Source organism: Phyllobates terribilis, unplaced genomic scaffold (genome assembly GCF_046119375.1).
Source record: "Phyllobates terribilis strain yellow unplaced genomic scaffold, ASM4611937v1 Scaffold_8__6_contigs__length_399053987, whole genome shotgun sequence".
NCBI classification, from domain to species: Eukaryota; Metazoa; Chordata; class Amphibia; order Anura; family Dendrobatidae; genus Phyllobates; species Phyllobates terribilis.
This window is the reverse complement of record NW_027362768.1, coordinates 297,707,889-297,730,919: the sequence shown is the minus strand read 5'-3', so window position 1 is coordinate 297,730,919 and position 23,031 is coordinate 297,707,889. Positions and strand designations below refer to the sequence as shown.

General features: G+C 40.8%; 1 protein-coding gene across 6 annotated transcripts in view; it reads right to left on the bottom strand.

Annotated features, from left to right (window-relative positions):
* Positions 1 to 23,031, bottom strand: part of IQSEC1 (IQ motif and Sec7 domain ArfGEF 1) — a 913,452-nt gene that overhangs the window by 277,710 nt on the left and 612,711 nt on the right. For 4 of the 6 annotated variants that reach the window (XM_073644474.1, XM_073644463.1, XM_073644465.1 and 1 more), the window contains one exon: positions 17,798 to 17,854. The exons of the other annotated variants lie outside the window; for them this stretch is intronic. In XM_073644474.1, coding sequence (XP_073500575.1) covers positions 17,798 to 17,854 — 57 coding nt within the window. The remainder of the gene's footprint in view (positions 1 to 17,797; positions 17,855 to 23,031) is intronic. 6 annotated transcript variants of the gene reach the window in all.

The window sequence follows — 23,031 nt, the reverse complement described above, 5'->3', positions numbered from 1 at the left end:
AAACAGAGTTGATCCGAGGGAAAAAAAAATCGCTGCATGTCCAAGTTTGATCCGATATTCAGATCTCACTCGAACCATGCAAGTCAATGAGCATGTGGAAACCATCGGACTGCACTCGGAAGACATCTGAGTGCAGTCCAATTTCCATGGACTGACAATGGAGAAGATGGAGACATTGTTTTCTCCATCTTCTCCTCACCCGACAAAACCGGAGCACACTATGCTCACACTCGGATCAGAGTGTGATTTGCACACTTAGGACAGGTGAGTATACGTTTTTTTTTTTATTTTATTCTTATTTTTACAGTTGGACACTGCGGGAGCAGACTACTACTCTCATCATTGTCCCTACTGGTGCTGATCGCAGCGCCAGCAGGGAACAATGATGAGGGCAGTGTTCAGCATCCGGTGCTTGGGAACAGCGCTAATTGTACCACTGATTCTCAGGCGCTGGTACGTGTCACACGGATGTCATCCGTGTGTCTTCAGTGTGGGACATTTTGGGCCCGTGCAACGTGTAAAAAAACGGACATGTCAGCGCGTGGAGCACACGGACACACAGTCTGTGGAAACACACTGACATATGCGCAGATCCATAGATTTGAATGTGTCTACGTGTGTCAGTGTCATCTGGTACGTGTGGAAACTGTCACCACACGTACTGGAAACACTGACGTGTGAAAGAGGCCTAAGACTGAGCTATGGAGAGCTGCAATACCAGGCAAAGCCGCTAAAAAATGTATGGCGCTGTGGCTGGCATCCAATAAAAGAGGCAGCAGCACTCAATAGAGTACAGTGGCTTTGATCAGATGATCAGTTAGGTAGACTGGCAGTCTGATATTAATGGCATATTTTAAGGATAACATCCCCCATACACAATAGGATTATGTCAGCCGAACCCTCAGATATCGTTGGGGTCGGCTGACAGTCTAATGTGTATGGGGACCTCTGACAATTTATTGATGGGGAAAATATCGATTGGATATGTCAGATTTCAGAATGCTGATCATATTGTTCTCCCGGAGTCAAGCCGCTGACACAGCGAGTGCTCCTGTGTATGGGAGAGGCAGATGAGATAGCTGCAATCTAATTTGTTTGGTGGACTTAAAGGGGTTGTCCAGGCTTGGGGCTCAAGTCTGCAGTCACTCTATGTGAATAAACATGGTGTGCGCTGTCAGAATTCTCTATACCGGCGCCGGGTGCGGGCATGTGACCGCAAGTATGCGATTTGCAGATCACATGCTGACTAGACATGGACGGACTCACTCAATACAAGTGAATTGAGTGAGCTGCATACGACTAGTCGGCACATGACAGCATGTATGAAAATTGCATATGACTCGGCCGCGGGGCACTCTTTGCGAGATATCACGGTGGCTGGCCCAGGGCGGTCAGTGCACAAAAGGGGATACCAATTATTAGCTAATGTTCAAAGAGTTCGTGACGCCACCTGTGATGTCTGGTGAGGATCACCTGCGCTGCAACAGTCCTCTGTGGCAGATGTCAGGGCAGCTAAAGATGGTACAGCTCCCCACAGGCGGAGCGGGCCTCAGGACAGTGTAAAAATAGATGTTTGGTGCGCTGGGCGTTGTAGTGCGGTAAGGATTAATGGTGCTGGTGAAGAAACAGACAGAGGCTGTTCGATGCAGTCGTCCAAGGTTTTACTTACAGTTCTTAGGCAATTCACAAGTGCACTTTACAGGTGAAGGCCTCCCTCGTCGCGCTGCGTTCACCGGGCAGGGGTTCAGTCCTTCTTTAAGCAGCTTAGGAATGCCTGGCGGAATCCCACTTTCTCGTGTTCCTACTTTGACCGTCTTCACACTTGGTCCTTCTCACCGCTGCCCACTCTCAAACCCGCTCGGGTATGCTGAAGTCCTTCCTGTACGTCGGATCCGGGACCAACCTGACCCCCTGGAGATTAGAATGAAGCAACCGATCCCACCTGGCAGGAGCGGGGCGTACGGGTGCCGTCCTGCACGCGCCGTACCCCCTGGCATCCTCTTGTAGAACGGAGCCTACTCCCTGCTCCCCTCCGGGGCCTCTATCCTGGGCCCTAACTTGCGGAGCAGAGCTCTGACTGAGCCTCTGCTCCCGGACTGTTCTTCTGAACAGCCCTCACTAAACTCCACTCACTCCACCTCTTACTAGTCTGATCTAAACTAAGATGTCTTCCTTTTATATCAACCTATCAGTGCTTCCTCCACCCACACCCACTATTGGTTCCCCCTAACTTTGGGTCCCCCCCCCCTACTCCAGCCAGTGTGTCAGGGCTCAGCAGCTGCGCTCTGCATGTTGCCCCTCCAGCTGGCCTGGAGCAGTGTAGTGATGGATGCAGGTGTTTGGGGTTCCGTGCAGCACTCCCTCCTTACCTGAGAGAAGGGAGGCACCACACCTCGAGTGAGGTGCAGTATCTCTGTGGCGACTGAACCCTCAGGGGCGCCACACATACTTGTGATCAGATGACCGCTCGCTCCCGGCACTGGAGAATCCTGACAACGTGCACTGTGCCTGCAGTGAGGATTCTCAAGTCTGCAGTCACTACTTGTGACTGCAGACTTGAGCCCCAAACCTGGACAACCCCTTTAAGTCATCCCTTAAACCGTCATAAAACTGTGCCAAGTTAAACATCTTTTTGCCCCTTGTGTTATTTTCATGGTAGAAGTATCTCATCTGCCCCTTGCAAGAAAAAAAACTCATCTACACATGATTCTGCATAGAAATTCATAACATTGACTTTTTAAAGTGCAATGATACATAGGAAGGTGCTCATTCTGCTTTATCTCATTTTCATAAAAGACCAGTGGCATTAATATGGGCAACCAGCCGAAGTAAAGGGCAGTAAAATGTGATGAACAAAAGTTTAGTAACTTTTTTGACGTATAGGTAAATTATTGCTGACTAGATTAATTTTTTTAACAGTACTGTATATAACCATTTTATATACAACCCTATAAGTGGCATCTACTTAGTCATCTGATGTAACATGGCGCGGGCGGTAGCCGTGGACGAGGGACTCATCTCTTACGCCCATGAAAGTGGGGGTCCTGACTGGGTGTGTGGACTTCGTCTATGGGCCGCTACGCCTTAGCAAGTCACTTTACTTATGGCTTGGGTTGGCCAGGACCTGATGTTGAGGACTTCAATGAGGGAAACCACTAGTCAAAAATAAACTTTTTACTGAAGGATAACTTGGTGGGGATTATGCACAACAGATAGTGGGTGTACAACTAGATGAACCATACGGAGCATTTTCACGCACAGTCTGAATTCCTTTCTCTGTACGCACTTGGTCTCTGTCTCCACAGTTTCACCTTCCTTCACTGGTGAGACCACATCTGGAATATGGGATCCAGTTTTGGGCTCCACATTTTAAAAAGGATATACAGAAGTTAATCAGTTCAAAGGCGGACAACTAGATTACTACAAGGGATGGAAGGCCTCTTATATGATGAGAGGTTGAAAAAGTTGAGTCTGTTTAGATTAGAAAAAAGACGTCTCAGAGGAGATCTCATTTACATGTATAAATATATGTGTGGTCAGTATAAAGGACTGGCACATAACTTATTCCTTCCAAAGACCATACTAAGGACCAGGGGGCTCTCATTACGGGTGGAAGAAAGGTGATTCCAGCAGCTAAACAGGAAAGGGTTCTTTACAGTCAGAGCAGTCAGACTGTGAAATGCCGACCACAAGAGGTAGTGATGGCCGACACTATAACAGCTTTCAAAATAGGGCTGGATGATTTCCTCGATACATATAACATTGTGGGCTACAGTTAAATTAGACAAAAAAACTATAGTAGTACATTTAATACAGCAATAGTAATTACATAACTAGTATCATAATTAGGTTTGATCCAGGGTTCTAGGACTGATCGCCTTTTCTCGGGGTCAAGAAGGAATTTTTCCCTGTGACACAAATTGGCTGAATGTGTCCTGGGGTTTTTGCCTTCTTCTGGATCAACAGATTTAGGCATAGTGATTTTAGTAATACCTTTATTAGAATCACAAGAGTAATACAAAATATAAAACTAATCAAAAAAATTATAAACGGGTTCATTTTTATTGGTAATAGTTCAGCAATAATAAAAATGGTAATAATACATTTGTGAGGCATAGTCCCAATAAGTTAGTATGTTAGTGTAGAGAGTACTATTGGGGGAGAAAGGTGGAACTGGATGGACCTAGGTCTTTATTCAACCTATGTTACTATGTTACCACAACCCAGCACATTACTACAGTCCAGTTAGTGAGAGTCCTGTTCTCAACCCGCGGTTCGGCATTTTCTTTCCACTCAAGGGAACTAGTTTGACCAGTACTTAGTCTCTCTGCTACTGACGCCTTGGAGCTCTGCCCGGGGCACTCTCATCGTCTCACACTCTCTGTCCCGTCCTGGGCAGTTACCTCTCTGAGTTATAAACTCGGGGCTGTATTGCTAGGCGTCCTCTCCCAGAACCTATCTCCGGTTGATCACTTTGACCTTCTGTCAGTCTTCCTTCCTCTTTACTCCGGATCACGATATCCACTGCCTCAGTCTCCTCCCGCTTCGGGACACCAACGTCATTCTGCACTACTTACTGTCCAGACCTTAGGTCTGCTACTGACGCACACTGGGCCCTATTTGATGTCCTGACAGGAAACGGTCTCTGTCCTTCCACCTTAGTCCCTCCCACTCTGGGCTAGTCCCAAACATTAACCCTAACACAACATTATCACCAATAACGCATATCTCAATTCACACAACACACCACAACAATAATCGGGCCTTCAAGGGGGAGCGTGGGCAGTATGCCCATCTCCTTACACTGACATCCATATTTAATCTATCGTCATGAAAGGGGCATAGCCAGGAAATCACGTGTGCCGGTGCCAGGGAAGGACACCACCTTCTCAATGTCCACTTGCCGGGATGTATAAATGCAGGGCTAAGGCAGAAAAAAAGGCTATCATTAACACCCAGATGTCACAAATGTCTTCAAATTTGAAGTAATCCCTGTCAATAATCAATAGAAGTAATGGTAAGTGCCATGTGGTTCACAGTAATGTCAGAGAATAGTATTTCAGCCAAAAAAATATACTGGACATCTGCATCTAAGCAACATAAAAGGTCTCAATTGCAAAAACTAGAAATAGCAACGCAGGGTCATTATCCATCTATAGGAAATATATGGAGGCAGCACTCCAAACATAAAGTGCAAAGTTATAGGAATTGAATGGTCCAGTTTATAATATGAACCTTTCTCAATCATTGTACCAAGTGCACAAATCACACGTTTAAAGGTGCATTAATTACAAGTATGATCATTAAAATAGTAATCCTCATAATACATCTGTAGTACATGATAAATAACAAGTGAACAAATTATAATATACTGATCCATTATGCATCATCTGAAGAAAAACACAGAACATTTTAAGGTTATAAATATCAAAAGTGCATAAACTGCTCATTGTGATGCTCATGTGCAATAATAATTAGGATGGATGGATCACTTACTCTATCTAGAGATAGAAAAATAAAAGCAGCAGTTTTCATGCAAAAAAGGGTACAAAGCCCCAAAGGTTACCATCAAAACAATATCTAAAAATTGGGGGCAGCACACCAAAGTGAAATGCTGACCCGACCTATGTCATAAATATATCATATGATATACCTTTTATCTATCTATCTATCCCTCTATCTATCTATGTATTTCCTACCTATCTATTTCTCTATTCTATCTAATATCTATCTATCTTATATCTATCCATCTAATATTTTTCTCTCATATCATAATTATTTAATCTATATATCCCAGATCTATCCATCTATCAATCTATCCATCTATCCATCTATCCAATCTATCCATCTATCCAATCTAACCTGTCTCTCATAGATAGATATAAGAGACAGGTCATAACTATTTTTCTAGCAGTCTCGTATCTACATTTATCTAATATCTATCTATCTATTATCTATCTATAAATCTATATATTTATCTATTTATCTAATATCTATCTATCTATCTATCTATCTATCACAGACTGCCTTTGATCGTAGCTTTCTATATTGATTAGAATAAAGCCCAGACTGCAATGTCTCAGGGGTCAGAGGTCTCCATAATAATTGTGTTCTGGAACACTTTAGAATTAGGCAGAAGATTGGAAAGTTCTCATTATAGGAGTATTGAGAAGTACAGTCCCTCTTTAGCCCGGCTCCCCATCTGTTCCCTTTTTCTTTTGATTTATGTTGATGTGGAATAGCAAAAAGCTTCAACTAATAACTGAATGTGATGTGGCTGATAAATGCTCCTCAGCTGATACTGGAGTGCACCGAGCCTCGCTGTACGTCACAGATACAGCAAACACTGATCATTTATACTGCTGGGCGATGAATTATAGAAATCGAGAGACTAATGAGTCAATTCCGGCATTTCTCGCCCCAATCTCTATTTCACTGCTATTAGAGGTTCTTTCTTCTGCAATCACTGCCTCCATTCTCTATTTAATGAGATTGTGGGGAACATTTCTAGGGAGAAGATCAGGACCTTAATGTGACAAATCCACGTTCCGATGATTTCATCATGAAGCTACAAAACGTGAAGTATTCCTCTGTCCTCTAATACCTGATTAAAAAGGTCAAGGAATCGCCTTCCCTAACGCAGCGTTTGCTGGGGGTGTTTATAGAAGATATTAAGGGATGAATTACCGAGGACATCCCACCATGCCATTCTCTATATAGGAGAGGATCTAGAAGATGTCCTGGTAAAACTACCAGACGGGTACAACGGTGACTTCTCATAGCTATTACTTATTGGGGCACAAATAAGGTGCCATAATATAAAGAGATCTCATCAATATACTGTATATTGTTAGATTGTGTCATGCCATCTGCGGGGCCAAAACGAAGGTCAATGTGACCTACAAGGACAGCTCAAGCTCAATAGTCTCCTACATATAAGCATGCTCGGTTCGGCCAAGAGTCCAGGTGCTTTCCATGGGGGGGCTGAAGTAAGTGGGTGCCAGATACCTTCAGGGAGAATGAAAGGATTAGCATTTAATTTAAACTGCCCGATCCCCTACATTATGCAGATACCATATGTTTCCAGCCGGAGCTCTGCAGGGTGGTGAGATGCTAGAGTCAATATATGTATATGAAGACCGGCACCCATGTAAGTTTCAATTAACTCTTGACTTTATTCAATTGAAACTTCAATACATCAATCCATATGACGCTTCTGTCTTGACCCCTTTTTTTCATACATTATTCAGATGATGTTGGGGTGGGGGAAGTTGGGACTCCCCTATAAACATTAAATCCTTAGCCAGTCCTGCTGAAATTAGTAGGTTTGTCTGACTTTTTTTTAATTATTAAAGGGAGTCTGTCAACAGAAAGTGACTGTTCAAACGAAGCACATGCACTTGGTGCACCCTTGGGGTGGCCGATCAGTTCATTGACCCTTTCCCACCTACTTGTTTTGCATCAGTCTCTGCCCTTATCTGGGTCCTGTAAAGTCAGAGCTGCCAATCAAGAAGGAGGAGGTCAAACATAGATGGAGAACAAGCAGATGAAAAGGTGCACTGAACTACTCAACCAGGCCAAGGGTGAACCGAGCACCTGTGCTTGGTTTGAACAGTCATGTTGTGCTGACAGAGTCCCCTTAACAGTTTCAGACCAGACGACTATAAGCCACACGTCAGCTGGACAAACACATTAGATCACTGTCAGCCAAACAACTTCACAGTCCCCAGGAATACCTGGCTTCCATTGGCATACTCTTATGACAATGGCTTATTACCTCCCCACCCCCCCCGGCCAAGCAAAAGGATCGACTGCTAAAATTCAACAGGTCAGATCCATCATCTGTCAGAAGAGAATCAGGAGACTCCCGTAGCCATTAGACGGTTGGCCAACTTTTATCTAAAGTGTATGGGGGCCTTTGAGATTTGCATTATTCTAGGGTCACACCGGTATATTTTCTCTCATCCAAGAGAATTAGGACGATTATGTTAATCATACTCTGATAAAACTCTGAGCAGAGTATACTCCGATTCTCTCAGATTACGAGAAGATGGCGAAGCAAAATGTCTCCATTCTGTCAGTCTGTGAAAATCAGACTGTACTCACAAGTCATCCGAGTGCAGTCCAATGTTTTCCACTAATTCCTTGGCTTGCATGGCAGAGTGCGATCTGATAATCGGATCCAACTCAGGTGTGCTGCAATTTTCGGATATGTGAACGGCCCTATAGAATAACATTGGTCCAAGCGTGAGCCTTTGTTTTGTCGAATCGCACATATGCTGCCGATAACATGATGTTGTCTTTGCACAGAACAATCTTTTTAACGATCGTTCTGTGCACAGTGCTTGTCTAAACCGGACGTTAAACAGCTTGCATGTGGCTGATCGGCTGACTTTTATCAACCTTTAATCAGAAAGAACACCCTGTCCGTCTATCATTTTTGTAGGCCCCTTTATTTATATATATATATATATATATATATATATATATATATATATATATATATACGCACCAAGACAAATGCCGAAATAAAACAGACGAAAAAAAAATGGTGTTTACATAAGAATATAATAGACGTCTTAGTCAGATGTGAAGCTAATTACTATGGAGGAGGATGGCAACAAAAATCCAGCACTGAATCGAACACATATAATTAGGGTGGAAATGCGGCAAAACACTGATTATTTTAATGGAAACATTTAAAGAGCTCCCCCCTGCCCCCGCCTTGGTGTCGGCACTGTAATTTTGGCCTCCTTTAAACACTATCTTCCATGTAGAAATGAGAGCACTTTATCGTCTCCTTTGCATTTTGAAGTCCGGGACGGTTATTTGTGAAGCTGCGGGTGAATTAGCTGCCAGTCACTAATACTTAGCAGTAATCTGCCAGCGCGGGAATGCAAATGAAGACTTTTGTCAGCAGCCGCCGCCGCGGAGTTTATACATTTCTCATTTCCTTCAAACAACTCAATAAAAAAGCATTAAGCTTCATCTCACGATCCGAGACAAAATGAATCAAAGTCTTTGAAAAAAAAAAGATATTGGGCTGCTACCTATTTTGTTCGAGGATTTACAAGACAGATTCTCTGTCTGCTAGATGTGTATCGCCCTGCAATAAATCGCACTCGTATAACAGGAGCTAAGGCGCGGCTGCCGCTCTGCTTAATTTAATGGCATTGAAAAAATTTCACTGCTTATATATATTAATATCTCAAAGCGAATCCTTCAAAATCCAAGCTACATACTTTTTTTTTTTTTTTAGATAGATCTGTTAGAACTGATGAGGCTGGTGTACTTACTCTGAAAATCCATTCCAATACATTTTTTTTAAAAAGTAATCTTAACAGCAGACTTGGGGCGAATCGATTTACAGGACCAAGCGAATCAATTTTCAGGACCCAGGGAATTGATTTGCAGGACCCAGTCCAGCGGATGCATCAGTAGCTGCTGGATGTGAACCCTGACAATTGCCTCTTGCCGCTTGACGGGATCCGTGGTTCTTCTTTTCATTAGCTGACCTGGCTGTGACATCACATGTGGATCAGGCCACAGCCATGACGTTGAACCAGGCTGGATAACAAAAAGAAGAACCAGGGATGTTGTCAGGGCTCCCGTCTGATGGCCACACTAAGTAACCGACGTGGTCGCTGGACTGGGTCAACTTGACTTATCAGATATTTAAAGTAACATATTATGAGTCCAGCTGAGATCAGGAGAGGAGGATTTAAAAAAAAAAAAAAAAAAAAAAAAGGATTATACAGCCATTCTGACATTAATTTTCATAGTCAGTACACCAGCTTCATCAGGTCTGAGATATATTTAATAACGGATATAATTAGTACTGTGAAATCTGGTGAAAGAACGACTTCAGTTTCGGTCTAGATGCAATAAAAATACCATGATAAATTGTAGAATGTGTGCTCCTTGACAACAGTATGCTTTTCTGTTATCTTTACAAGTTGTCAATCAGTTGCTACAAAGTATCTATAAGAGAGATACATTTTACTATGCTCTATACCAGTGACAAAGGCAATAAAAATGTAACAAGATGTATTTTTTTTTTTAATTTCTTTAAAACATCGGACTCACCAGCGGCAACTGAGAGAATCACTTTTTCATTTCAATGCTTTAAAAAAAATGAAATGCTGGAATCCTTGCATCAACACTGCTACTTATTTCTTACAATTGTGTTCTGCTCATGAAGGCCAATGTGTAGGGCTTCAGATGAAGAATTGCTTCAGATGAAGAATTGATGCATTGATTGATGCGTCCAATTGGAATAATAGAGGAATACATGATTTATATAAATATTGCCATTTCATGGGGAAAAAAATGAGCATTGGCTAAAATGTCAGCAAAGATGATGGGGTCTCTTTAAGGAATGGTATTAATAGCAATCCACTCATATTCTGCTATTGGAAACGCTTCTTTCAACCTCAAGAATGAGCTAATAACCTGTATTGCTGCAAGGAATGTCAGACTCTCCCTACTGATAATAACACACTAAAGATACAAGCGGCTAATATATTCCTGAAAGCCACTCCAAAAGTGGAGATTTTGGTAAAATATATATATATATATATATTTTTGCATGTTTATCTGTGTTTTATATATATATATATATATAATATATATATATATACTGCTCAAAAAATTAAAGGGAACACTCAAATAACACATCCTAGATCTGAATGAATGAAATATTCTCATTGAATACTTTGTTCTGTACAAAGTTGAATGTGCTGACAACAAAATCACACAAAAATCATCAATGGAAATCACATTTATTAACCAATGGAGGCCTGGATTTGGAGTCAATAAATTTGATTTCCATTGATGATTTTTGTGTGATTTTGTTGTCAGCACATTCAACTTTGTACAGAACAAAGTATTCAATGAGAGTATTTCATTCATTCAGATCTAGGATGTGTTATTTGAGTGTTCCCTTTAATTTTTTGAGCAGTATCTATCTATCTATCTATCTATCTATCTATAAATATATATATATGCATGCAGATGTAGTAGAATTAAATGGTCCCTTAAAGGGGTTGTCCAGTCTAAAATAAAAAAAAATGAAAAATCACTCTAAAGTGTCGGCCACTAAGTGTCTCCCTGTTATGTGACTTGGTGTCCGCTGGATGTGGTCAATTATAATCCTTCTCTAGCAGCAGTCACAGAAACGGATTACAGGGGCAAAGCTTTGTCTCTCAGCTTTTTTTCACTTGTCCATGAAGCTTCATACAGCCAATGCATAGAGACAGGCTTTCTGTTCAGGGCAAGCAAAGGGCATGCTGGGAAATGAAGGAAAGGAATTTTTAGCACCTATAGTGCTGGCAGAATGTTGATGATAAGGAACCGCCCACTGAAAACAGTGGGTGACAAGTTACAGAGTAAAAGAATCAGGTCACTTCCAGGACATATCAGACAGGCACGTGCACCAAATGCAGTTTTATCTTATATACCAGGCTTCTCTAGAGGCTGGGAGTGAAAGGACAGGAACGGGTGAACTGCAGATTCACCGGCCGTCCTATGGAAGCCATATCATGATATTATCATCAGTTGCACAGGATTACAGATTTGACTACTCAGTCGGCTCTGCTACACAGGCTCTATATTGTAGGTTTTTATCATTTGCACTAGAGTAGGACAGAGATTTTGCATTTGTTAAAGCAAAATTCTAGGGTGTGGTGCTCCGGAATAATAAGCGGCATTTAAGCCATTTATACTGATTTATAGCCGTTGAGTCTTCCCTTTGCCTTTATTTCTGATGTAATTTGCAATGCAAATGATTTACTCTGGCAGCAGAATTTAATACCACATAAAGCAGGTTGATTCCTCTCACAGGAGCACATACGACACATGCAAATTTCACAGAGGTGCCACACAAGCCATCTCTGACTAATTCTTCATGAATTTCTCTCCTGATTGTAAATGAGATGATTATGATGCATGGCAGCTTGCGGAATATAAAGTTACGTGGATCGCGCAGAACTGCATATTTCAACTAAATATAAATGCGAAAGCAGAACGGTGATCCGCAGACGAAATCAGAAACCTGATAGCGCAAAGCTAATCCTCAAAAATATCTGCTCCATTCTCCTCCCAATCTATCAAAATGAGGATGTCCTATCTGGGGAGAAATATGGAGAAGTGGCAATGATATCTTCTAGCCATCCATCTAGCTGTCTATCCATCCATCCATCAAGCTGTCTATCCATCCATCCATCAAGCTGTCTATCCATCCATCTATCCATACATCCAGCTGTCTATCCATCCATTCATCCATCCAGCTGTCTATCCACCCATCCATTTGTCTATCCATCCATCTATCCATCCATCCATGCTTCCATCCAGCTGTCTATCCACTCATCCATATCTCAATGTATCCATCCATCCATCCAGCTGTCTATCCTTCCATCCAGCTGTCTATCTATCCATCTAGCTAACTCTCTATCCATCCATACATACATCCATCTGTCTATCCATCTATCTAGTTAACTGTCTATCCATCCATTCGTCCATCCATGCATCCATCTATCTATCCATCCATTCATTCATCCAGCTGTCTATCTATCCATCCATCCAGCTGTCTACCCATCCATTCAGCTGTCCATCCATCCATCTATCCATCCAGCTAACTGTCTATCCATCTATCTATCTAACATACTGTACATAGGTATAAAATAGATATATTTATCTAATCATTCTTATGGCATATATGACAGAGTTTTCCATTTCTCACGGATGCTCTCTAAATTCAGTGCACTATGTGTGTTAGGAGGCAGGATACAGCATTACTTCAAGACAATACATTCATCAAGGAAGATAGAATTGTATTAAAATATGACTTGTCCTTCAGAAATGTGTACACTCATAATAAAAAGCATCCGTCCCCTCTCCTGACACGTCTGTTTTAGTAAATATTTGCATCCCCTTTATACATTAGAATTCAGGAGAATATTTTCTAATAACTCTGCGTAGTGCCGTCCCTCTGTTATTCCTCGTAGAAATGCATGAATAAATTGGCAGCTGGGAGTTGCTGTTCCCCTTGTTGGACAGGTGTGTCACTGTATAATCTGATTCTATTAGCACTGATTGGACAGTGTCAGCCGGTGTCACACCTCCAACTGATAACACCCAGATGTCAGTTAATGGTACAGCGCAGCTATTCCCATCTCAGCCATGAAATGCAGAGATAGGCATAACCTGTTCATTTGTTTGACAGTGCTAGAAAGATAAAAACTATAAAATCTCTACGATAACACTGACATGTCCGAGCATAGTGGTAGAAAGTGTTACCATAGGGGACAGAGTAATATCTCTTCTCGCCTAATGTTTAGTTCCAGTTTATTTGGATCATGCCTCATTTTAGTTCTAGTTTATTTGGATTCCATCACTTGTATTTCGATTTTAGGGAGTGATGGTATATCAAAAGGATATGTTGTCACTTAAAGGGGAGAGCTCGCTTTCCATAAATATGTATTTTTTTTTACCCGGTGTAAATGTCAATATTCTCCCGAATCTGTCATCATTTTTCTTTTGTTCCTGTACCCCTCTGATCCTGAGATATGGCCCCCTCTTTTCTGCAAATAAATTTAGTCTTTTTAGATAACTGGGTGTGGTTCACAAGAATATTCCCACAGAGAAGATAGGGGACCACGCCCACTCAGCTCAAAAGACTAGATTTACCTCCCAGGAAGAGGGGTCTGTATCTCAGGAACGGAGAGGCGCAGGAACAAAAGAAAAACAACGCTGGATTCAGGAGAACAACAGCATTTACACTACACAAAAAAATTACATATTTATCACAAGTGATAATATACCCCCTCTTCCCTGTAAGTAAAACTAGTCTTTTATCCAATTGGTGTTGTCATAAAGTGTTCTCTGTGGGTGTCTTCTTGATGATCTTGCCCACTTTACTCCTGCACCTCTCCATTCCTGAGATAAGACACCCTCTTCTCTGTGTATAAATATAGTCTTTCATACAAGTGGGTGTGGTCATAAACTCTTTTCTGTGGGCTTCTTCTTGATGACCATGCCCACTTTGTTCCTGCGCCTCTCCACTCCTGAGATAAGACATCCTCTTCTCTGTATATAAATATAGTCCTTTATACAAGTGGGCGTGGTCATAAACTTTTCTTTGTGGGTGTCTTCTTGATGACCACGCCCACTTGGATAAACTGACAAAATTTATCAGACAGGGAAGAAGAAGCCATATCTCAGGAATGGAGACAAACAGGAACAAAAGCAAAACTATACCGGATTCAGGAAAACAGCGGCATTTATAAAAGGTAAAAAAAAATTAGAAACTTATAGCAAGTGACAGTTTTGTTTTTAATGATCGTTGGGGTCCAACCTATGGGAGCCCTAGCAATCCCCTGAAAGAAGGGTCACAACGTTGCATCCCTTTTACAGCTTTTTCTCTGTACAGCACCACGCCCAGCTGTGTAGGGAACTGCAGCTTCTCCAACTATGCTCCAACCAATATAAAGGATCCTGTGCAGGTGGGAAAGCAGCATTGCGGCCCCTACACCCTCACGATCAGTGAGACCCCAAGGATCATTAGATGATGTGATATCCTAGTCACCACTTACATCCCCTTTAATTGCACAGATAATTGAGTCCATATAATTGTATTTCATTGACAACATAGTAAAATGCTAACCCTTAATATTTATGAAGAATTAAACACCGATAGAACTGTAAGATGTGAGAAATGTTGCTACATTTTTAAAACTGCAAATGATGAAGCGAGATGTAATAAAAGTGTCCAGACGCTACAGGAAATGAAAGCAATAATCATGGAGGCATGAAGAAAGGGGATACACGGTTTATCATGCATTCCCAGACTTGAAGACGAAGCAAATTACATTTCTGTGCACTATGAATCCGGCAGCCTAAATTATGTAAAACATTGTAGATGACATTAGCTGAGAGCCGGCTTGTCATGTATAGTGCGGTTACGTGTGAACACTTTAGCTTAATTAAAGCAGACCCTTGTCATCAAATAATACATAACACATGACATAACGCGGTGTAACTGCCTGTGTAAGCGGAACGTCTTGTGTCAATGTAGGAGCCTTATGCAAAATATGTGCCGACTTCTCATAATGGGTTCTATCCTAGAACTATATGTTGCACTTGTTAACCGTGCCTGGGTAGTGCTTAGGGCAATGACATTCATTTTCCTGTAGTCTCTGACATTTAAGGAGGGCCTGTCACTAGGTCATAAGTGGCCAGTTTCTACTCTTATTTTATTCCATTTTATTGTCTTTTAAAAATCGGTCTTACGGTTCCAAAGATATAGGCCTTTTTTATGGTCTTTACAAGGAGGCGTGGCTTACAGGATCCTCGGGGGCATGGTTTAGGCTACTCTGTATTATTACCCAGTGAGCCACGCCCCCTTTAAAAAAGACAATTAAAATTAGTACTAAACATTAAAGGCCCATATCTCTGGAACTGGATTTTTAAAATAAAACAAAACATGGGATTGTTAGAGGCAGGTCCTGGCTGTGACACATAGCCACTACCTGCTGAGTATGGGGCGATCCTGCTCCATACCCCTGTCGGATGTCGTGAAGGAGTTAAATCTTCATTGTTACATTTTTTTTTTAAAATGATAGCAAATGCAATTATTATGCTCACATGTGGTACTGCAAGATGCTTTTTTTTTTTTGCAAAAGAAGACAGCGCATTCCAACACATGCATTGTAAGGTCTAACGGAAATTACAAATTGCATCACAAAATATTGGGAAGAATTCGCTATACACCTTATGCCAGGAAATTGACATATAAAAGTCTCACTTTTTTTTTGCAACACAGTTGTACAAACATTTTGTGATTCTTGGTGTTTTTACACCAGCATTTTTCTGAAACCTTTATCTTAGCATAAGACACTCAATGTAGTTATGCCAGAAAGTGGAGTCAATTATAGCAGAAATGTATTTCATCTCATAACTGGAGCACATCTTCTGACACTGGACATATTAAGCCTGAAAGATGCACTAAATTCATGATGAGACATGAGCTTCTTAATAAATTGGGTACATATTACTCCAGCAGATGTTTCATGAACTCCCTGACCCCACCTTGTCTTCTCTCACCAGGTACTGTGCAGATGTAGGTCTTCAAGGGGTTGTCCAGTGAAAACAAGTTAACTATCTACAGGATAGGTGATAACTTGCTGATCTTGGGGGAGTCAGACCGCTAGGACCCACACCATTCAGCAGAACTGAGAAGTTTAATCCCAGTTATGCAAATTGTCTCTTCAGAAAGGAAGAGGACTAGAACTCTAGCGCCACCTATTGGAAGCAGCGATCCTAAAAGTCAATATGAACTCGCTAATGAGCCTTGCAATTTGACTTAGGATAAAAGCCAAACCAGAATCTCGATGTGCAGACACGTGTTTCAGGGTATTGCCCCTCATTAGTGCAAAGTATGAGATCTGATTTGGCTGTATGAGAGGCCTCTGACTGTGGTCTAAGGGGTAATGTCAAGCCTCAACGTGAAATGTTACCCCTTAAACACCAATCCCAGTTATAGAATGGAGCAGCAGTGCACACGCTAGACTGCCGCTCCATTCATCTCCTACATTGCTGCCGAGCGCAGCACTCTGGCAACCCCTGGGGAATGAATTGTAAGGTGGTTGGACATCCAGCCTGCTGCTCCATTTTGTAACAAGAATAACAATTCCCCGCTCTGCCCATGGACCCCCAACAATGAAAAAGTTATAACCCATTTTGTGGATAGGTGATAAGTCGTTTCACTGGACAACTCCTTTTAAAGCCCTTTACTGCTCAGATGAACACTCGTTCCCAGCCAGTGATCTGGGTAAGTATGTACGCTGACCAAATGTCATTTGATATCATCTTTTAAGTGGACAGTAAAGGAAATCTGTAACCTGTTTTTTGCTAAGTAATCTGAGAGCAGCATGATGTAGGGGCATAGACCATTCCAGTGATGTATCACTTACTGGACGACCTGATGCAGTTTTGATAAAATCACTGTATTATCTGCTGCAGATCTAGTAGAAATCTGAATACTGATCCCTGTATAACCCGGCCCACACCACTGATTGGTAGCTTCCTGTGTACACTGTGCATAGGCAGAAAACTGCCAATCAGTGGTGGGTGTGGGGTTACACAGAACAGGTTGACTAGATGGTACAAGACACCTAGTGCTGTAGGGATAAGTTCTGATTTTATTGACACAGCCCAGTAAGTAACACATCACTGGAATCAGGGTCCCAGCCTCTTCAAAACATGCTGCCAGATTCCCTTTAAATTCGTCATTTGGCTGCAGCAACAATGAAACTATGCAGAACAAGTGATCATACTATAATCGCTCAGTCGTATGCAATGCTCCGTATAATTGGAGCTCAAAACGCGTCGATCAACTTGCCATATCCTCAATAGGTGCAGAAAATCTGTTCATGTAAAAGGAGGCTAAGGAGAAGATATATAAGACTGAAGACGCTGCTAAAAGTGATCTGAACAACTCAACATCTACATCGATAGCGGACCCTGAAGTTGGTCAAGCAATTCGAATAAAGCACAGGGATGGAGCGCCGCCATTTCACCCCCCTAACGCCAGAATTGACTTATTGATGTTGAAAGCCTTCTTTTTAGAAAGAAGGTTCATGCTGACTTTCTGATCAGTAGCAAAAAAGGCTTAAGTAGTTGATAAGTAATAAAACAGCCAAGGTATATTAAACCAGACGGATGGAGCAAACTTCAGACTGACTCATGCTGAGCAGATAGGAGGGAATCCGCCCGGTGAACACAATGCATTTCACAGTACCTTAGTGGTTCTGTAGATAAACTGCTCCTGGTTTCCAAGGAGGTCCGTGGGTAATAACTACATAATGAGAAGGAAAGAGAAATCAGAACTTGCTTAGAAGACTCGCCGACCCATTAATAAATACCACAGGTGATCGTTCTCAATGGCGGATGTTATATTAAAGATGAGCATTGAAAGAAGTAAATGATTCTAGGTTAGTTATTACGATCGCCTCTCGCTGTTTTTTTTAGCTATTAGCACCTTATTGTTTCTTAATGTATTAAATCCATTATTGCACACGATATAACAAGACGAAAGCTGCACAAATAATACAGGTAATGCCACGTCCTGTATATTTATGATTATTTAGTAACCATTTATAAATTGATTAATATTCATGGATACAAAACAATACAGTCATATAATTGGTTTGCAAAGTAAATCTTTTCGACGTGTCCATAGTAAAGATTGAATTTGCGCCTTTTATTCTTGTCTAGTTTTTTGTGTTTTTTTCTTTTGCACCTTATTCTTTTTAGTTTTAAAGTTATTTGATCTGTATTAATGTATCTGTTTTTTTTTTGTTGCGTTCGTCATTGTGGGCATTGTTTGATATTTTCACATGTTTTTAACTGATTCCTAGACTTCGACTTTTTGAAAAGTCACAAACATTTTGGTGCAAACGGGCTCCAGTAGGTCTGAAATTTTTTGAGCAAATTTTGCAACATTTTAGCAAAACAAAGCCAAAAGACAAAAATAAAGAGAATTTTTGTTTTTGTGCAAAACTTGACAATTTAGGAAACATTTGAGCAGTTTTGAAGAATTTGGAGGAAAAAATGACAATGGATACCACAACACCAAAAAAGAAGGAAAAAAAGCAAATGATGAATCAGGCACCTTTTTCTCTAAAGATAGAAATTTACATCTCTGAGATATAATTATTGCTTTGAATTGCAAATGGAATCACATCCACATCTCCATATTACAGAGCTTAGCCCCAGGTCGCAGGTGATATATCGGCAGAAAGCAGAGGGCTGACGACTCTTGGCTTGAGGGGGCAATCAGTGGTCACAGCCATAACTATAGGTAATGTAGCTAATCATGCAGGACTGATGTGTTACAAAAAAACAGACCTCGCCACCACAAAAAGACCAATATGTTATAGATTGAACAAGAAGCAAATGAGAGAGGCTTTTGCCAGCATTCATAAAAGGATGCATGTTGTTCGGAACCCTTATCTACATGTTGTGGTTTGGACATTTGCACTAATTAAAGGGGTTGTCCACCTTTTTTTTTTACTTAGGTGCATGCTTTTTGGACTACAAATTATATTTTCAATTGTGTCTCATTAAAAATGTTACACCGTTTGCGTTCTACAGCCTCTGTATAAGGCCTCTTTCACACGTCCGGATATTTCCAGTACCGGAGATATACGTATCCATGTGTATGATACGTGTGGCAACCGTGTCCGGCATCAGTATCACACGTACCAGCACCTGGGAAGCAGAGGTACAGTTAGCGCTGTTCCCAAGCGCCGGGTGCTGAACACTGCCCTCATCATTGTCCCCTGCAGGTGCTGCGATCAGCACCAGCAGGGACAATGATGAGAGTAGTATTCTGCTCCTGCTGTGTCCAAAGCCTGTAAAAATAAGAATAAAATAAAAAAATCCTTATACTCACCTGTCCTAAGTGTCCCAAGCTGTAATCCATCTGACCGCACATGCTGAGGAGCCGGGGAAAATGACTCACTGCAGCGAGCGGGCCGCTGAACTCACTGAGCTCACTGAGTGACAGGACACTGCTCGGTGAGCTCAGCGCTATTTTAGCTTATAGTGAAAAAAAAATGTAGCCCTGGATAACCCCTTTAAGTAAAAAAATCCAAGTTAAGACCTATTCACGATATTTTTTGACCTATGGTTAAGATCCACATGCAGGAAACCTCCCAACATACAGACTAAACATGTCTATACAGCTCTATTGCCAGACAGAGGCTAAAAGTTTGTCCTCTTGGCCTTCATCAGGTGGGTATAGGTCAGTTTTCTGCATGCAACTGCACGGTATGCTAGAGAACAGCCATTTAGCCGGTGAAAGAGAGCAAGTTCCTTTTGACCACTACACTACAAGCCCACCAATGGATTATAAAGACAGTTTCAGGGGGCCCAGAAGCCCCAGGGGATGGGCTGTGTACTTTGGGCCACTTGGGAAGATCCAGTGATTACTGTCCATGTACAGATAGTAACTGAAATCTCCCTGAGCCGCCCAACGCTCGTACAAGGCTATGCCTATCTGCCCTAGAGGCAACATATGCAACTCTTACTCCAATCATAATGTGCATACGGCTTTACACAAACTCAAATACACATCCTCGACTTGCTTGTCAAAAATTAACAATGGCAACTCCCCAAAAGACTATCGCTAAAAAGTGATCACCCATTTTTGCCAGCTTTTCTGTGATATCATATACTAATATTGTCATATATAGCAAACTATTTTTTGAACTCTGCATCCAAACTTTAGATTATGAAGAATTATTAAGATTTGTAATAAAAAAAACATAAGAGACCCAAATCATTAACCTACCGCTTACAATATAAAGAAATATATTATATAAAATAATTCCTGATATGACCGTAAAGGGGTTCACATACACCCAAGATCTGCAACCTATTGTTGCCAGTTTCAAATAAAGCCCTACTTAGTATTAAAGTACTAAAGAGGACCTATAAATTACCATTAACATACAATTATTTTTCTTGGTGTAAACTTCACTATTCTCCTTAAAAAGAATCTCTCAGAAGGATCAACCCCCTCTAAGCCGTCTACATGGCATGCAGGCCATAGGAAGATGAATAAAATGCTACCTTGATAACTGTGATCTGATGTCTTATTCCTACGAAATCCATGTTTTTTTTAGATGTAAATGAGCTGTTAAGATCTATGGGCCGGCCATTGATCTCCCTGAGAATCTGCCTCCAGAGATTATTTTAAACGAAAGGGGACAGTGCCAGTGCCAGACATGTAGATCAGAAGAGCAGCATGTCAGTCATTATATGTCTCATACTTGTAATGTCTCCTTTCATCTAAAATAAGCTCTGGAGGCAGATTTTCGGGGAGATCTATATCCGGCCCATAGATCTTAACAGCTCATTTACATATTAAGAAAAATGTGGATTTCTCTGGAATAAAACATCGGATCGCAGATATCAGGGTATCATTTAATTTAGCTTCCTATGACCTGCATGCCAATATAGACGGCTTAGGAGGGCTGATCCTATTGACAAATTACCTTTAATTAGCTTTTTTGTTGTTCCTGCGTTTCTCTTCTTGAGATATGAACGCCTGTTTCTTGTCTGTAAATCTAATCTTAGTAGCCAATAGGGCGTTATCCTCAGGAACACACCAACAGGGAAAAGTTGAGGTTCACGCCCACTTGGCTAACTAGATCAAATTTCAATACAAGGGACAGGAGGCCATGTCTCAGGAATGGAGAAGAGCAGGAACAAAAGAAAAACATTGACACATACAGGAGAACAATGGCATTTAGATCAGGTAAAAAAATACATATTATTTGGAAAGTAATAAATTCAATTTTAAATCCTAATAAAAAATATGCATTGTTCACATTGAACGTGATAAAAACGAAGTAGGTCAGTTTGGTTCCCTATAAGCCACATTGGAGTTTCAGGGTTGTACCGGCATATTATACAACCTTGGTTTACTAGTCCCTGTAGGTAATGCTGACACTCCGATAACGAGGAGACATTGATGATCTACAGAAGAGGACTAGTTCTAAGGAACTATGGAATAGCCTGAATGCAAAGAATACAAAAAACAAGTACAAAATATACCGATGACACTGTAATGTGAGAAAAATAAACCCTATTTAGTAACGACGTTCGCCGAGGACCTGTTCTGACAAAACATAATTTAGTCTGACAAAACACATTAATAGGGCTATTGAGCTTTCCATTTATTTGCTTCTAGTGCCAGTGAAAAAATGATAAAGGTTTTACAGTTCTTTTTTTTGTCTCGTAGTTTACATGCTTCTTCTTCGGCTTCATTGTTTTGGAGACAGTGTAAAAGGGTAGGATTAATATATTTCTAATTGGATGTACCGCTTAGCCAAATCGTTACATATTACTGTCAGCTTAGATTGTTCCAATTATAATAGTGCGGAAATGAGGATATTAGCATTTCGTAATAAATAATTTTTCCTTTTTTTTTAAATTAATACTGCAACCTGCTTTTTTTCTATTCTTTTATTTCATTTTAAAATGTGAGACGCATATATTAGTGTTATGTTACATGCTTGCTGACAGTTTCCATTTTCGTAGGACAGTAACACAAAGCAGGACATGAAGGGGGTTGAGTTTTTGCTAATTTGATTTGGCGCTTAGGTTGTACCAGGGCGGAATAGCGCACTGTTATGACCTACTGGTACGTTTCATCTTTGGGTTAGGTAACATAAAGGCATGTGTTTTTTTTCCTTTTCTTAAAGGGAAGCCATCATCTGATAATTACCTAATGCTTAAATGAGGTTTTCGTGTTAAATGTATTTTTAAATAATTTTTGGCAACGTTTTTTGGCTTATTTGTTTGTTTCTCATTTCAAAATCTGTATTAAAGATAAAAAAATAGAAATCTTGCAATGCTCACAGTGGCCACTGGGGCTTAATAGACTAACTTCCTATTGTTTCAGGAAACAACACATGTACATAGCCACAATGAACAGACCCTGACTCTATCTTTTGTATTGAAACATCTAATGAGCATGTGCAAAAGTCATTGTGAAGGGAGGGGGGAGCAGGGACATCTGTGACCTCACTATATTGTGAAACCTGTGTTATCAGTTGAGAATAGTGGTGTTAGTTGTCATTGTAATCATGCCTCTGAAGATAATGAGCCGGCTGAAAACTCTTCCAGAAAGGCTTGAAAGTATAAGCTTAAAAAAGTATGAAAATGTAAACATTATTAGTGATTTTTTTTAAATAAAGATCACAATTAGGTGTGAAATTTAAGAGCATTTAAATCTGGAGCATTTTCTAGAAGCTGTGAAATCATTACATTTTTACTTATTCTCATTTATATGCTGTTTTTTTTCTGTTTTTTTTTACAGTATTCATAAAGAAACTGGCATTTTTTCATTTTTTTTAAATCCACAGCATGTCAATTTCTGAATATGGGTGGATTTTAGCTGCAGAAACGCTGCTGATTTCAATTTAGAAATCCTTTAGTAAAATCCTCATAAAATAAGCAACA